Raw genomic sequence first — 18,536 nt, 5'->3', positions numbered from 1 at the left:
GTCAGATTCAGTCTTCAGTATAAATTTACTCAGGCCAAGAGGTGCTGTTGCTTCGGCCAATGATGCCGATAAATAAAGCTGTTTATGGTCCCCCGCTAAAAAGTCTACTTTATTCTACTGCCTGTGCTGTCGACCTCTCTGTTGAAGAAACTAAGCACATATATTTAAGGTTGGACCAGGACATGTGAACGTTAAGAGATAATAACTTTGCACCTCTTTAAACAGGAATTATTTAAATATTTTTTCTCAACATTTATATTAAAGTTCAGGAAGGGATTAGGAGACTAAGAAGGAGAAGAATCAGAGATGGTAATAATCAGCTTCTCCTATATTGCCCTACACAGTGGACCTCTGGTCACGGTGTTACCCGCACCGCTCAGCAAAGCAAAGGCCTAGGAGGCCCTGGGCATGCTTAATGAGAAAACCTTTCAGTAAACAGGTACTATATGAGCCTGCTTCTAAGGCGTGTCACTCTACACTAAGCCACTTACCAAAGTATACATTTCATCTACATACAGTAATGTCCCTGAAAGGAGAAATACCTAACCCAAATCATTTAAAACACTATACCTGTCGTTTAGGTTAATTTACAAATCAATCTGTTTCCCCTTCCATTCGTTGTCCCTAACAACCCCTACCTATACTCCTCATTTCCCCCCTCCCCTCTCAAAGGCATGTATAAAAATATCTCCACTTCACTGGGATATTGGGTAATTACTCTGTGATTTCTCCCATGCATATGGTATTGGTAAATAAACATTTCTCTTATTAATCTGTCTCAACTGTGAGCAGATCTTTCAGCTAACTTTCAGGGGAAAGGGCAAGTTTCTCCTCATCCCTACACTATCATACAACCCATAGCATATACTCTACACATGTATGAAAAATCTAAAACTTGGGGGTGATCAATGATGAAGAAATTCAGTGGAAGAGATGGGGAAGGATACTCACAACACACTTGCACACATGGCACACTTGTTTCCATGCATTTTACCATCTGGGCCACGGACAGGATCATTCTCCTTGGTGCAGACGAGCATCCCATTTCTCACTTGGTCCCGGAATTCGCTGCAGGTTTCCTGGAAAATTAAGAAAAGTGATAACAGGTAGCAGTAAATCAGTAAGTATTCATGGAGCTTCCATCATGAATACAGAATTGTCCTGGCAGTGTAGCAGACCTGGAAATATTTGTCATCCTTCTCCTGAGGGTGATTACGATCAAGATGCAGAAGAAGGCTGACAGACCACTAGAAAACATTTCTGTGTTGGGGTGCACATCATAGTCTATCAAAGCTATGAAAGATCAGAGGTGGGGAGAGTCCATAGGCAGGCCTAGAAGAGGTGCCTTCTTGGAGGAACAGAGAATATTGCTGAGCCATGTTTTTTCTTTAGGAGGCTGAGAAAGAAGACAAAAAACATGCTTAAACTAAGAAATAAAGATATATCTTTATAGAGAGAGAAGAAAGTAAGTCTGATCCTTGGAGAAACTGACATCTTCCTGGGAGTGAACTGATAAAGTGTAGGGATGGGGGATGTAGATTTGAATGAGGGGAGTAACAATAGAATGGAGAGAAGGAGGAGTGTTTTAGGACCATTGGAAATATCTTCAGGGGACTTGGCAACTGGTCAGATATGAGGGCTGAAACAAATTTTCAATTCTAAGTTATCAATACAAAGATAGATCCGGCTAACAGAAACAGCTATTGAAAAAAATGAGTCAGTTCAAAGGTAAACTTTTAAACTGTCAACTTTTCCCCAAATAATGATTAGGCTTGTACTTACGCAACTGTTGTTAAGAAATAGAATAAATAAAGGTAAATCTTGTATATGGCTATTATATGAAAGCAATCCAACTTCTACACACAGGGCTCTGCTATCTGTAAAATTATAAAATTATAAAAGCACGGAAGGTAGACTAAAAATAATTGGGAAGTCAAAGAAACTACTTAATGATGTTGATTGGGGACAAGGAACCCAGTACTTCCTCCATAGCTGGGTGGTGACAAAGATCAAATATAATAACATATGTGCACTTGTTTTGTATGTTGGAATGATTAGGATCTTGCACTGTTTGAAATAATAGATATGTGAATTATGTAAATTGAAATTAGTAAACTATACAAGTTAATATTAAAAGTCTGTGCCTAACAACAGAAATCTAATAAAAGCCAAATATGGGGAAAATCCCTTACAAAGTTAACACTATACTTTTTGTGAAATGAACCTCAAAATTTGAATAATCATGAAACAAAATTGGTACTCGGGAAACTTCTGGTTAAAAGTTTTCTTTGTTCCTTTCAGGCATGAAAATTAAGCAAGAAACATTTATTCTAACGAGATAACTAGAATGCTCTTATAAAGAAAAACATGTCAGAACATAGCATCAGCATTCCAGAGAAAATTACCTTCACAGCTTCTCTTTTAGCCTTTGCTCTTGCTTTTTCTTCTTGCTGACTGTAAGAAACAAAAAAAAAAAAAAAAAGGAAGAGAGAAGAAGAAATGGATCTTAATGCAGTATAGCAGATCCTTAACATTCATAGATTGATCATTCAGTGCTTTGACTGTTCTCAAGCAACTCCAAAGATATTCCCATAGTAGTTTGTAATTTTATTAAATAATAAACAAGAATGCTTTGGCTCACCTCAAGAGAATGGTGAGCAAGAGAAAGGCCCTTACTTAAGGAGTACACATATTTAACTTCCCAGCATATGTACTCAAATAATACTTTCTCATTTGCTCATTCTTTTGTATCTGTGATAACTCTTTATAAAGTGCCACTATTTGGTTTCTGGGAGGCAGTATAGCATGGTGATTAAGAGGAAAGGCTGCAGAGCCAGACTGTCTGAGGAAAACAAGAGCTTAACCTCTCTGTGCCTTCCTCATTTTTAAGTAGAGGTAAGAAGGTTGAGGGGCAGCGGAGGAGTAGAAGAAGTAATAAGACATGAGAGATTGATATCATCATCATCATCATCATTGTTGAAAGTAACCCTTCCAAAAATAGGCATACAATGGAAATGAAGTGAAAATGATAGCTCTTACATTTTGAATAACTAACAGTGTTGCAAATTGAGTTTAACAGATTGGATCTATAGCATAATTGTATATGTAATACAAATAACTCAATCATGTATAGACAAAAATTATATAATTTGTGAAAATGCTTTAACGTGTTCCAATCAACATAAGACTTGCTCATCGATCAAATTAAAACTTTTTAAAAAGTTGGAAAGACTATGGTCACATGGTATGAGAGTGTGCAAAAAAATGACTACAGTGGGTAGAATGATTCTCAAGAAAATCAATAGCCTTTGTTAACATATCTACAAAATATGAGGTGATAAAAGATTTATTTTGATAAGAAATTTTTATGTTTGTGAGATAAACATGTGAGATAAAATAGATTCAAAATTGTAGGTTTTTTCAGACTTTTTCATATGAAAACTGATCTATTAATAAACTTTACCACAAGTCTAAGTTGACTAAAAAATTTAAGCAGCATTTTTCCTCCTAATGGGAAATTGTCAGAGAAGGCAACAAGTCTGAACACTAGATAGCAGAATTACTTCCTTGTTACCAAAAGATTAATGTGGAGGAAAAAGGAAAACAGGTTGAGACAAGCCTGAATATAAGCAAATATATCTACCAGAAGTTGGTAAAGGCCTTGCTAAGTGATTATATCCTGTCTACACCCTACGGTGAGACATACATTATCATTTTCTTCATCTCCATGTCGTATATACCGTCCTGACTCTTCCATCATTCTCAACTTTTCTGAGCCTTTGTTTTTTTTATCTGTAACTTGTGACAACACAGAATCTATTTCATATGTTGTTGTGAAGATTAAATGAGATTAGGTTGCAAAGCTCCTAGTACCTGACAATTACATGAACTCAATAAATGTTTGTTATAACAATTATATAGTCATCTTCTTAACTTACCATCTAATAGATTTTGAGCGCTCTGTTTCTCCAACACTGTGGGAGAAACCTGTGGGACTATATTGCTCTCTACCAGGGAAGACTGAGAAACTAAACCCTTTCACTGATTCTTGACACATAGAAAATAAATTGGGTATCCCTTTGGTCAAAAATCAAGTATAAGAAACTCATAAACTCCTGTTTCAGGATCCTGGCATCCATTCTAAAGTCCCATACTTTAAGCCCTCTATAAATGGGCATCCAACTTCTACAAAACAAAATCACCATTCTTGAGTCCTTCCCTACTCTCTTACAAGATCAGTCTTCAAGTTGAACACAAATTTGTCTCTCAGTAGTAGCTCTTACCCATTTAATTCTATTCCTTAAAATCACACAGAATAAGTAGAAAGATAATAAACTTTAAAAATTCATAAAAATCTCCCATGCACTATAATGATATTGTACATGTAATTGCATCTATTTCCTATTTTAGCTGATAGCTTTTTGGAAAACTAAAAACAATTAGTGTGATTATCATGGCATATATTCTTTTCTGGGTGAAAGATTCTAGATTATTTCTTCTTCATCTCATTTTTTTTTAATTTGTGTTTTTAACTGACAAATAATAATTGTATAATTTATGGAACTAAGTCAAGTTAATTAACATAGTCAACTCACGTATCATTCTTTTTGTGATGAGAACAGTTATAATCTACTCTTTTACCAATTTTGTAATATATGATACATTATTATTAACTATAGTAACCATGCTGTGTAATAGACCTCAAAAACTTATTCCTCCTAACTGAAACTTTGTTCCATTTGATCAGCATCTCCTCATTCCCAACCCCCACCCTTACCCCACCTCTAGCCTCCAGTAATCACCACCCTACTCTCTACTAAGACTTAGACTTTTTTAGATTTCACATGTAAGTGAGATCATGCAGTATTTGTTTTTCTGTCTGGCTTATTTTGCATCTCTTTATATCACAAGAGTTATTATATAATCTGAAAACCCTCCACTTGCTTTTTTCTTGTTATTGTTGTTGCTGTTATTTGTTTGTTTTTTAGCCCATTTAAATGTTACAGCCAAAACTAAACACTACACTGAAGAGGAAATGCATTATGCACAATTGTTCGAAAACTTCCTAGGGCAGTTCCTACTTCTCAATCCCTCAGAAGCCCTGGGGCCACTGCTCTACTTACAACAAGGCCTCGCACATGGAGCAGGTGTTGCCATGCATTTTCCCATCTGGGCCCTGGATGGGGTCATTCTCTCTGGTGCAAAGAAGTGGTCCACTCTTCCTGGCTTTGCGGTATTCGCTACACAATTCCTATGAAATTGGAGAAGAAGGTTGGAAGTGTTGAACACAGGTTGGATCAGATTGCAAAAAAGCTGAAGTTTAGACTTTTTTCTCCTAAATGGGAATGAGCAATTGGCTTATTTTAGAATAGTTCTTAATTTGGAAGTTGTGGATATTTTTAGGTGATAAAAGCAATGAGCCCTCAACCAAGAAATTGGTCACATATGCACATGTGTGCCTGCACACATACAAATACACACAAAAATACAAACTGTATAAATGTTTCATACAATTTTAGGGAACTTATGTGTTCTTTGAATGCCACCTCCATATGCCTCTGACTTGTTGGAGAAGGTACCCTCACCTCAAAAGAAGTTGTTTTCTCAGATTGTCTTTTATTTCTGGTTTCACCTTCCTTCTTTTTCTTTTCTTCTTCTGCTTGGCTAAAAGAGAGTGGTTAAATAAGAGATAAGTAAAAATCATAGAATCTCCATATTGGAAGTGATTTCAAATATAATTGAATTGTTACAGTTAACATTTATTAAATTCTTATAATGTACCTAACCCACTCTGTGCTCATACTATGAAATTTTCATCATGGCATATAGTAAAATTATTATTACAATCCCATTTTACAAATAAGAAATTGAGAGACAGAATGCATAACTTGCCCAAGGACACAGAGATAATAAGCATAGACTAGGGATTTAAACCCTAGCTAGAGGTGGTTTTCTAAACTTTCAGAGCTCACTATTGTGTCTCTGATGACTAGCCTTCGCTTTAATCTGCCAGTAAAATCTCTACCTACATCATCCTTGACAGCCAATGGTAAGTCATCCTATCTTTGAAATCCTCAAACTAGTAGGAAGTTCTTCCTGGCCCTGAGCTGGGACCTGTTTTCCAGAGCTTTCATTCACTGGCCCATTGGCCTCGCTTTAATCCATGGAGATAACCCAGAACTAATCCTGTTTCCCCATTTAAAAACAAAAACTACTTGAATATTTCAAGACAATGACTCTCCCCTTGCCTAAGTGTGCCCAAGTCTTCACAATCCTCAAAAGACATGGTTTTTACACATTTCCAATCAGGCATTTTTTTCTAAATATCCCTTAATTATTTTATTTTCCTATTGAAGTGGCCCTCTCCTAATTAAACATAGAAATTAAATAGAAAAGACAAAACCCTCCCCTCATTTTCCCAGCCGCAGTACTACTCACAAGAAGGCCTCACACATAGAGCAGGTGTTGCCATGCGTTTTCCCGTCTGGGCCCTGGATGGGGTCATTCTCTCTGGTACAAGGGAGTTTTCCATTCCTCATGAACTTTCGATATTCGCTGCAAAGCTCCTGCCAAGATAAAGAAAGTAAGCTGGGCATTTGTTTTATTTCTATTCAGAGAAGAAAATTCAGACATCTACATTGGCAGAAACTAATGTTATATCTCCTTGAGCCAGGATTTTAATTGTGTTTCTCTCTAATATAAAATTTAATTCAACAACAATAAAAATCTTACCATTTGCTAAGAGATAGGAACCGATAAGGCATAATAGGTTGTCCCAATATAGTAAAAAAGACACACAAGCAAACTCCACTATAATCTAAATAGAATAAAATAAGTGCAAACACAGAGGTACAAGAAAATCTGAGAACTCAAAGGTCAGAACCATGAAATCTGAATGTGGAAACCAAGGAAGATGTCAAGGAGCAAGAATAATTTAGGTAAGTGTGAAGCGTGAATAGGATCTTCCTGGGCAAAATTAGATTGGGAAATATACACACCAGATTATGAAAATAAAATAAACTGAAAAGCACAGGTGGGAAACTACATGGCACGTAGCAGAGCAGGAATTTTTGAATGAAGGTAAAGAACCGAAGAAGAGAAGTAAGGAGATTAGAATACCTCTTGCAGTTGATGATGAGCCACTTAAGGGTTATTATGATCTGATTTACATTTTGAAACATTACTCAAGCTGTGTTAGGGAGAATGGATGGATTAGAGAAAGGACAAAATCCAGAGGGAGAATTAGGAGACTTTCATCATCAAAGCAATAGGTGATGATAACTGACCTAAGGCTTTGGAAACTCGTAGTTTAATACTTCAGACATAAGAATCATGCTTTTTTGGGAATCGTGGTATTTTTATCTTAAATCAGATGTGAGAGTTCAGAAATTCATGTGAAGAAAGTATACATGTAGAGTTTCTCTGCAAAGTATCTAGCAAAAGCTAACAGGGTCTCTAAGTGATGAAACTAGAAGTAGAACCCAGTTTTTCAGACTTCAAGTAAGTTCATTTCATTTTACACGGTTAGCCTCTGAAGCAACCAGAATGGATGAATCTTCCATAACATTCATCTCAATGTCATCCACAGTTTGAAGTGTAGGGCTCCTAGGGATTTTTACAGAGCAGAATTCCACCCTTTAGGCTCTTTGAAGTGTGTTCAAATTATAGTGCCAAGTAGGATTTATTGGATGGATTCCACTCACTGCATATGAGGGTGCTTTTCCAGATTCTCTTTTATTTCTTGCTTGTGCTTCAGAATTTTTCTTTTCTTCAGCTTCTGCTTGGCTAAACAAGAGAGAAAATGAAAGCAATCCATTAGGACCAAACGCATGCAATGATTTCTCCACACCCCTGCACTACTAGTCTGTTTTTCCATTCTTAGGGAGAAACAATGTTATTCCTTTATCACTACATATCAATGAGAAGCAACTAAACATCCTCCAGTATGGTATGATACCATGACTTATTCATAGTTTCTACTTAATGTTGGAAGAAAGGCAATAACAGTGGGCCTGGAAAACTTGCTTTCGATAAACTAGCTTTCTTGCATTTGGTGAGAAAAGGAGCATCATCAATGTCCACTACAGAGACATCAAAATTAGAACCATGGTGACATAACACCTGGAGGCTGAGAGTGACCTTAACAAAGCACATCAGTTTGTCCCACTATCTCTCAGAGAGGATGAGAGGCAGAGAAGGCCTTGGCTATACTCTCAGAATATGACTACAACCACCCCTCTCTCAAATCCAGGATCTATCTATCATATTAGGTATATCCTAGCTTTTATTTAAACTTCAGTGTATTGCTTACTTATGGCTGTTGTAGCCAAAAGACAAAATGTGAGGCAGATGGAAAATAGCCAAGAATTTCCATACACTGATAAACCAAATAATCCTAAATTTGCTTTGTACAATGGAATTGCATGGTACGTACAGTTAACTGATGATATTTCAACCATATTGGTTGTCAATCAAAACAAAAAGCCATAAATCAAATATTTAATCTGACTCAACCAAATAAAGTAAGAGCTATTCTAAATTTTGAAAGAAAACTGGCAGTTCTGATTTTTTGAGAAATGTCACTTTATATAAAGTAACATCCATTGGTTGTTTCATGGGCAATTTGACTTCATTCAATTTCTGCGTTAAGTGCTAACTTTGGACCCTAAACCCCCATGGAAGATCAGATGCCTATAAGCTGCTGACTAAAACAGGTTCACCTGTGAAGCTTCAGGGGTGAGAAGGCAATGAATATTTGCACAAAGTCATGTTTGTCAAGATGTTCCGGTGCCAAAAGAGGGAGCATCAGAGAAAATAAGACATCTTGAAATAAATAACTCTAGGTACTTACTCTCAGGGCTCTTACTGACATTCCCTGTGTAACTTATCCAACTCACTTTCCTACTTGAAGCCACAGTTTCTCCATTTATGAAAAAAGTTGGTTCTATTAGATTTATCTGCAAGGTCCCTTCTTCCTCTGACATTCTAACACTCTATACTCACAAGTAGGCTTGACACATGGAACACAAGTTGCCATGCATTTTTCCATCTAGACCACGAACAGGGTCATGTTCTCTGGTACAGAATAGCCTTCCGTTCCTTGCCTGAGCTTGATATTCACTGCAGCGTTTCTGAATAATGAAAATGAGACAATTTAGGTATAATTCTCTATTCTCTATAAATGTCAAATGTTGTTTTACAAATAATTTGGAAAAGAGAAATTAAGGATGAAAAAAATAAAACTTTTAAGATTTAGAATTATCCAGAAATTTTGTGATGTTTTTCTCCTTGTAATATTCATCCATTTAGGTGGTCAAACTATATTAAGTTAGGGAAATATGAATCTGATTTATTTAGGCCCTTCATCAATCAGTAGACAGGATAAGTAATTGCAATATAAAAAGCTAAGGGATGTAACACAGGTCTGAAGTAAATAAGGGTGCACAAGTACAAAAAAAGAATGATTCATGGAATTTCAGAGAATGACTTATGTCTGAGTTCTATCTTGAGGATGTATCCAGAAACACAATGTGGTAAAAAGGTCCTCCAAGAGGAATTATGATATGCAAAGGCATAGAAGTGTGAAAGAACATCTTCTTTTGAGATAATCTAACATATCCATGAGTATAGTAGCTACAGAATTAGTTTGTTTAAATAGATGAAGGTTTGGGAAGTGGTCAAAAAGGAGACTCTGAAAATCAATTAAAAATAAGACTGCTAAACTTTGAAAGGAATTTGGATTTTATTCTAGGGCAATGGGAAAATGATAAATATTTATAACAAAGAATGATAGCTAGATGTGTGGAGAATTTGAGTGAATAGAGATAAAATTAGAGGAATTATAATAATTAGATTACAGAAGGAGAAAGAATGACAGAGAGAAAGAAAGAGAGAGAGAGAGAGAAAGTAGGGGAAGAAAAGGAAGAAAGGGAAGAAAGAAGGGAGGGAGGGAGGAGAAATTTTGAAATAAATATAAAAAATAGTGGAGGGACATTTGAATACTAAAATTAAAAGAACTTTGTTATCTAGGGTTGAGGGGTAGAAAACAGTTGAAAATGAGGCCTCACAATGAGACACAGTTACACAAGGAAGAAGGTAAAACTACAAACAACACATCAAAAAAGAATAGACAATTACGAATAACAAATAAGTAAGATAGGGTTTCTACACAAAATGAAAGGTTCCCCATATACTTTAGGATATCCTCAGACATTTTGTAATGCCATTGACTCATGGAAACATCTCCTAGTCTATGAAAAAAATATAGCGGATGAATTGAAACTTGAGTACTGAAGAAGACGAAGACTAAAATTACATAGACCAGGCAAGATGCTAATGCCTTCATAAGGAAAATTATTAGGTTTCTGAGCTAAAGTGATAGCAGCAGAAAAGCACTCAGGTGACTAGTTTAAGAGATGTTTAAAAAGCAGAATACAGTATGATTTTAAAGGAAGAACATTAAAATTCTACATTGATATTGTTGTTAAAATGAATACCTCCATAACAGCTACCACATACTGGAAGAGTACATATCACACTTTCAATTCAGAAAATGTTTTGATATATCACCTTCATTTAGAAGTGTGAAACTATTTTACTAATGTGACTTGATTAATTTCCTCCAAATAGAGCTAGAAATTGTAAAGCCATAATTTTTCTCCTGAATCTTATAAAACAATTATAAATTAGTTTTCAGTAAACTATTAGTAGTAAGGAAAATATTAACCAATATTGAAAATGCATACTAAAGGAACACACACACACACACACACACACACACAAACGTCACAACTAGATTTAGCAAACTAATCCTCACCTCAATTTCTCTTTTAACTTTAACTTTTTCTTCATCCTTTCTTAGATTTTGATCTCCTTTATTGTTTTCTTCTAAAAAACGCTGCTTGCTGGAAAAAGAAAAATAAATAAATGAGTACAGATGCTTCATATCTTCATAAAAAATAATCGCTAGGTACAGATGGCAAAACAACTAAGTTTTCCTGTTCTAGTATACTTTCAAATCACCTTAAATCCCCAATTTGCCTTTAATTTTGCCTTTATAGTATATACGTCATTTCCTTCCACTAAATGGTCTTTTTTTATCTCCTTTTCTTTTAAATCTCCCCCGTTTAAATCTATCTTTTTGAAGAAGACATCTCAAATCTCAAATAGAAATGGGCTCTACATCTATCACTGTTTTTTTTCATAACTGAATATTCTTCTCTTATGGAACAGTTTTCATCTTGTTTGCAATATATAAATATGTGTGTGTGTACATGCCCATGGCTTATTCCTGCTATTAACCTTAAGCTTCTTGAAAACAGGGATCTTCATTCATATTTTAGTTCATTCATTCACTCATCATTTAGTTAGTAACTATTTTTTTTTGGCAAGCATTGGCCTGGGCCCTGGGCAAACCATAGTGCATAATACGAACACACACCCTGTCCTCCTGGAACTCTTGAGCCTAGTGGAGAAGACTGATAGTCAACAAATGGAGAAATAACGATATATTTACCAGCAATTGTGATTATTATAAAAGACAATTGCTAAGAATTATTAGCATTGAATTTCAGTTAGGGACTTTAAGAGGTCTTATCCAAGGAAGGATAATCTGAAAATGTAATCTCAAGGAGGAGGGACATTAGAACTGGCAGGAAGAGAGAACATAGGGAAGGGCTTAGAGAGCTCAAGGATCTGGCAGAAAGTGTCACAAGACCTCATCTGAGGTCTTCATAAAGACCATAATTTATATGTTGTGGGATTTGCCCTAGTTCCCATGTCCCATGTCCCAGATGAAAAGATGAGCATAATCCAATTAATGTAAAAATATGAATTTTTTGAGGGTGTCCCATCAACTCTGTCACAATGAGATAATTACCAAAGAAAAACAATCAAAGTCTTGTTCCCTGCTTTTACCCCCATTCTGTACTATGATTAGTTCACAAAGAAGCTCACAAAAGTCACAGGGGAGAATGTTAAGACGCATTTTGTAAGCCAGTCTTCCAAGTGGAAAATGGAACCCATTTGTACTCAGCAATATACACACATCATTGGTGCCTACTCACTAGACAGTGTTATGATCTGCAGAGGATATAACACAGCTCAAATAGTTCTCAAAAAAACAAAACTTCCCCTGAACATTACTCTTACTCATCATTCCAATTAATCTCCACTTCTGTCTTTTGCCTCACTCTACAGAAATTGTTTCTATACTCACAAAATTTCAGCACACAGGGCACATTTGTTGCCATGCATTTTGCCATCAGGGCCACGGACTGGGTCACTCTCCCGTGTACAGAAAAGTCTTCCATTCCTCACTTGTGTTTCATATTCCTTGCAATAGTCCTTTAAAAAAAAACCCAAATGATTATATTTTCTATTTTTCTACTCTTTAATCTCGAAACCTTATGATAGATTTATAATCATAAAATTTCAGGTCTAGAAGGGTTGGCAAATGCATACGACATATTAATGAGACTTAATAACAAATAGTAATTATCTTGTCAAATTACTTGGCACTTGTATCTGCTATGTAGTATATTTATTAAAAGGCAAAAGATCCTAGGAAAGAATAAGGCTGAGCAAGTATTTCCTAAAACCAAAACTCAACAGTACTTTTCAACTTCCAAATCCATGGGAGGGGCTGGTGGAAGAGATCTTTCACAAGGTTTCAATACAAACACAACAAAATACAGAGCCAAGACAAAAAAAAAAAATGTGAGATGAGATGTTTAAAAGTTACTTAATATGGATTAAATCAAGTACGATCCATACTAGTTTGAAAGGAAAAGGGACCAAGATGATATCCAACAGCATTATGCTTTAGTTTGTTTTCTCTGTGGATCTGTGGACAATTTTTATATATTCTGTCTGCTTTATTGATGATTATTTCTGACATTGGAAACCTCATAGAGAGTGAATCTAATTTCCTTTCACCCCCACCTTAGAGAGGTAGACCATCAAGGCTGATGTTTATTTAGAAAACCTAAAAAGGTTGTACCTTCCAAAAAAAATCCAAGAGAGATTTGTTCTCAGATTCTTGGTGCTTTGGTTCAGTACTTTCAAGGTTTTCCTCTACGTTTTGAAAATTCTACTATTAATATTTGGTGAAGGCTAAACTTAACAAAAAATATATTCCAAGTTACTCTAGGCTTAATATGACCTACAAAAAATTCTGCTCTATAACCTTCTTTTCAGCTGTATCATCTTCATCTTGCCATTTCAGCCAAGAAAACATGAGTATAAAGATCATGGCTGGGAGTCAGGAGACCTGGGCCCCCAGACTGTGGCTCTCACTCACTGGGAGACCATAGCCAAGTCCCATCCCCTTGGGAACCTCAATCTTACCATCTCCACATTGAGTTTTTGGAACAGATGCTTTGGAGAAGCTTTTCTAGATCTAGTATTCTCTGATTTTTGTTTAATAATTCAAATTTCCATTGGGGCACTTTTAAAGAGAATGCTAATTGCCTCCTAATAAAAAGATATTTGTTTTTGGAGGAGCAATGGGTGTGCTCCCAACTCCCCAGTTGTAACCATCTAGGAATACAGATGCAGAAGCAGAGTCACCTGATAATCACAGCATGGTAATAAAATTAATGCTCAATGATTCCCATAAGAGAAACAATGATAATTTCAGTTTATAAACTGTGATTCATCCAGGGAGCTTCTGAAGAAACACTTTTGTGAACAACCCACTGACAGGTTAATTATGGGGCACATATTGAGCCATCACTACAAAGCAGTCCTATTCAACACCGTCATGCAAAATGGCCCCACCAAAACAATGACCCCAGCCACAGGGAGGAAAAGGGAAGTACAACTGAGACTTGATGAAAAACTGAGGAAAAGAACTCTCCATGTTTATGAAGTAAACATCAGAGGATGACCCAAAGTTTTAGACTGAAATTTAACAACCACCACAAAAGAATTGTTTTTTAATCCATGGTGAGTGTTGAGCAAACTATAGACAGTTCCGAATACTTTTGTTTTTCTAAATTTAAACTTTGAATACCCTATTTAGGGTGGGAGCTTTGCTTCATTAAATAGTATTATGAAGTGAAGAGTCAGCTCTTAACTACCAGAAACTTTCTTCCCATAGTAAAACACAAGCCCTACATTCTACAAAAATGGTATACTTGTATCTGCACCAAAGAGTACAGGATGTAGAATCATAATCCAACAGGAAGGTAAAATTGAGGTCATTTATCCAACCTCCTTATTATGCTGACAAGAAAATTAAGGCCCAGAGAGGAAATGATGTGCCCAGTGTCACACACCCACAGCATGACAGAACTAAGGGTAAAACACAGTTGCTTGGACTTCCCAACAAAAGGCAAAGTAATGACTATCCCTCTCTTGAAACTAGATGATTTAAGAAATCCAGGCAGCATTATCTACAGTGTTTCTTCAATTAACAAAAGAAATGACTTTTTATACTAAATGAAATTAAATTATAAAATAATTTGGGAAAAAACTTAATTTTAAGGGTATTTTTAAAACCATAATCTAAAAATTTGTCTGAGATTTTTGTTTAAGCAGAAATAAGACCTTTACACATGTGGGTCTTATTGAATGTAATAACCATAGTGGAAAAGTCAGTAACTCCAACTGTGACAATGGAATCATACATAAAATTTCCAGTGGACATGCTATTTAAAAGACTCTGGAAATATTTTAAAGTTATTCCTGTCTAAATTACATTTGGTTGCAATTTTTAAAAATTTTTATTCAAAGTAAAGTGGGTTTACACTAAACCAGATAGATAGCTGGTGGAAATTAAGCAGAATTTGGTTTGCATAAACTTTCTATTTTATAGCATCTTTTGGGGGTGGGGGAAGAAGCAAGGGTAGAAATTGTACATTTTGAACCTTAGGTGGGAAATGCTTTTTAAAACCTGAATCTAATCATTAATATCCTAGGAATAGTCAATTTGGGGAATTTGATATTAAGAAAAAAAACTCATGTGATAATAAAGGACAATGACTTTATTGCATGACCTCAAAAGTTCAAGAATAAGTTTGTTAATATTTATGATCACAAGAACCAAATTATATGAAGTCATTTACCTTTTCAGCATTTCGTCGAATTCTGATTACACCCTCTCGTTTGGCACTTTCTTCAATTTCTTTTAAACTGTTAAGAAAGTAAACAGTTGGTTAGTTTATGGCTCGATCATATTTTCAGTGTCCAGTCCTGTGCTAAACGCTTTCATATTCTCTGCCATAACTTGTTGAAACTGATTCACTTACAAGAGGCTAGCATTTCCCTGTCTTTAGTGCCTGAGCCAGAAAAATTGCCAAAGATAAGGAAGGGTGTGAAACTGACTCACTGACAGTCAATTAGGAGCTTTGTTCTGTAAAACTGGAAGGGTGTGACACCTTGATTGACAAACAGAAGATTGTCAGGAAAATTCCCTTTAACAGGCAGAACCAAGAGCTTTAACACAATGCTGTGACAAGGGTGAAACCCAACTGAGCATTTGAGGTATTGCCATCCACACCCGTAAGCATAACTTTGTATACCTTGTAAAGCACTTGTTTTCTTTCATGTAAAAGCATGGTTGCTAATGAAAGCAGCATTAGAATTGGGCTTCTAAGCCTTCTACATCTATTGTCTGATTTCAGTCTCATCCTGGAGACAGGCTCAGCTACCTCACTTCTACAGAAGGAGAAACCAGAGGTTAAAGAAATTAAATTCTCCTTTTCAGCTAGTGCATGAAAAGAAGCAAAACCACAGAATCAGGGCAGGTTGGAACACTGAAAACACATGCCTCCTAGATAGGAAAGTGAAAATCACGTTGATTTCCTGTCTGCAAACCAGTTTTAATCACTGTTTTATGAACCTGATAGGACATGCTCTTGAATTCTACAACGGCTAACTATAATTTTCAAAGGCAGGTGTGAAGTTTATTAATCTGTTAAATCTCTGTCCTGGTTTTAAAGATCCAGTGATGTAAATATAGCACTTTGAGGCTTGCTGACACATGGGATCAGAGAGGCTATACCTTGTTTAACAACAAGAATATGAAAGACTAATTGGATCTCATTCACTTTTGAGTTTTCAGTGCCCAGAGCAGTGCCAGGCACTCAGAGAAGGATTAACTCAATAGTTCTACCCTTTCATAATGTTTCACCTTTTATACTGAATTTAGACACATGACATTATTATTATTACTATTTTAACTAGACTGTCAATATTCAATAAGGATCTCTACACATGCTCAATCGAAGCAATGCACGTCAAATGACTGATGTAGATTATTCTACATGAAAGTGCTTTCTAAATTTTAAAATATTGTGTGTTATAAAACAATTTGTGTCTTGAAGTCATTGTAATTTTAAAAAATTGAGTCTCAAATTTAATAACTAACATGATCACCTTATCCTTTCCTTTTAAGAAACTTCAGTAGATGGTATGAAGAAAAAGAATAGAAGCCCTTCTGGAAGAAAGAGCTATTTTACATTATAAAGACAAAGGATCGCATGCTTCATGAAAAGGACTTTATCTCCCTGTGGAGTGACTCGGACAGCAACCACGTGCACCCCTCACTGGGTCCACCTGGGGATGCCAATACTTACAACAACTCAGCACACATCGCACACTTATTGCCATGTGTCTTCCCATCAGGGCCAAGAACAGGATCATTTTCCCGTGTGCACCCAAGTCTTCCATCCTTGACATAGGGCCGAAAAGCACTGCATACATCCTGAAGGACAGAGAAAGGAACTTGGCATTCACCATGCTAACTGTCATGCCTTCAACACTGTCGTCAGAAGTTTTACAGAACTTAGTGCCTCTGCCATCGTGATGGGCCATCTATAGCAGTACCAGTCACGTAGCAGTAGCTCAGTAAGTATTGTATGACTCATACGGTTAAGCATGGAGCTCATTTACTTATTTATTCATTTATTTAGTGAACATTGATAACCTGCTGTGTGCTAGAACTCAGGAAGAGCACAGTCTTTGCCCCACTGGGTGGGGAACCTGGAGCCTCAAGGTCACATGTGGCCCTACAGGTCCCCAAGTGAGGCCCCTCGACCGAATCTAAACTTCACAGTACAAATCCTTTTAATAAAAGGATTTATGTTTTCCCTTTTAATAACGGGATTTGTTCTGTATAATTTGGATTCAGTAAAAGGCCACACTCAAGGATCCAGAAGGACACATGTGGCCCACAATGCTGCAGGTTCTCTGCCCCAAAACTTGCTAAATGCCTTAGTGGAGGTAACTTCAGATGCGCTAGGAGTGTATAAAAAGGTTATCAAATCTTGAAAATTAGGAAAATTATTCAGTTAGAAAAATTCACGTGTGACACATATAGATAATTTCTTCCTTCCCCTTCCCCTACCATTATAGCCTCACAGCATTTTAGCATAGAAAAAAAGCTATTTAGTCCAAATCTCATTTTAGGTTAAGTAATTTGCCCAAGGTCTCCTGATAGCCAGTGACAATGCTGGGCTTTCAACTCAGGGTAAGTGACTGAAGTTTAAAGTTTAGAGTTAGAAAGTGCTGTTTAATAATTAACATGACCACCTTAGCACTCTGATGGAGTTTCCTTTTGAATTCTAATTTTTTTTAATAGAAAGCAGAAATAGACCTGATCCCATTTCAGGAACTATCTTCTGCTTTTTCATTTTAGCAGGCAGGATTCAGTATCCCATTTCAAGGAAAGCAAGAATTACTTCCTTCCAAGCCTCCCACCCAAGAGGGACAGAGCACATCTGCTTTCTTCCTGAAGTCAGAAGCCCAATATTTCCCACCACTCTGACATTGGTCCTCACCTGCTCGGGATTACTGCGCTCACACTCCCCTTCGCTCTTGATGTCAATTTGGGACCTGGTTTTCCTATAATAAAAAGTCAGGAGACACAGCAGTTTAATTATCAAAGAACTTCCCTGTATTCAAACAGAACTTCTCTAGTCTTGTGATTCTCCTTTGCTCCTGAAAACAGATGTCACATTGCATTCTTTACTTACTTTTTCTAATAAGAGCCTGTTTATAACTTGAAGTCAAAGAAATGGAGTCATGCAGAAGGGGTGATACAACTTAGACATGTAAATACTATTTCCAGAAATCTTTTTTTCCCCTATGTCTAGGGTAGGGATCCTCAAGTAAAGATGGACAAAAGTAAAGCTTGTAACCAGATACTAGATGCCCCTCAAAAACTTAGTTGTTGTTGCTTTTGTTGTTTTAAATAAACAAATTCAAGTTCGTATTTTTTAGCATCTTATCATAGTACTCTTTATTTGGGTTATGCTAACTAGTACTTTATTTTTCACAGAAAGTACATAAAGTCCTGATGATTAACTTTGTTCAGTACAGTAGAGTTTTAAAGTATATCTAAAAACATAGTACCATAAATGTGATAGATCCTACTTTCTAAAAAGATGAGGCAACTTACAATGATTGCATCTGTATAACAATAAAAATCAATAAAAACAACATAAAGAAAAAACCTAAGTATTAAAAAGTGATAAGAAAAAAAGTTATTTGAGAGGATATTAGATGAGGAAAACTATTTTAAAAAATCCCAA

General features: G+C 36.1%; 1 protein-coding gene across 1 annotated transcript in view; it reads right to left on the bottom strand.

Annotated features, from left to right (window-relative positions):
* SPINK5 (serine peptidase inhibitor Kazal type 5) overlaps positions 1-18,536 on the bottom strand; it is a 62,748-nt gene that overhangs the window by 28,183 nt on the left and 16,029 nt on the right. Inside the window, exons 6-17 of the mRNA XM_045552672.1 lie at positions 17,784-17,847; positions 16,581-16,708; positions 15,069-15,135; positions 12,218-12,345; positions 10,817-10,904; positions 9,004-9,131; positions 7,704-7,785; positions 6,439-6,566; positions 5,586-5,664; positions 5,124-5,251; positions 2,406-2,454; positions 952-1,079 (exon numbers count right to left, since the gene is read on the bottom strand). Of these exons, the coding sequence (XP_045408628.1) occupies positions 952-1,079; positions 2,406-2,454; positions 5,124-5,251; positions 5,586-5,664; positions 6,439-6,566; positions 7,704-7,785; positions 9,004-9,131; positions 10,817-10,904; positions 12,218-12,345; positions 15,069-15,135; positions 16,581-16,708; positions 17,784-17,847 (1,197 nt within the window). The remainder of the gene's footprint in view (positions 1-951; positions 1,080-2,405; positions 2,455-5,123; positions 5,252-5,585; positions 5,665-6,438; positions 6,567-7,703; positions 7,786-9,003; positions 9,132-10,816; positions 10,905-12,217; positions 12,346-15,068; positions 15,136-16,580; positions 16,709-17,783; positions 17,848-18,536) is intronic.

The sequence above is a fragment of the Lemur catta genome, chromosome 5, assembly GCF_020740605.2.
Source record: "Lemur catta isolate mLemCat1 chromosome 5, mLemCat1.pri, whole genome shotgun sequence".
Classification (NCBI taxonomy): domain Eukaryota; kingdom Metazoa; phylum Chordata; class Mammalia; order Primates; family Lemuridae; genus Lemur; species Lemur catta.
This window is presented reverse-complemented; position numbering and strand designations above follow the sequence as displayed.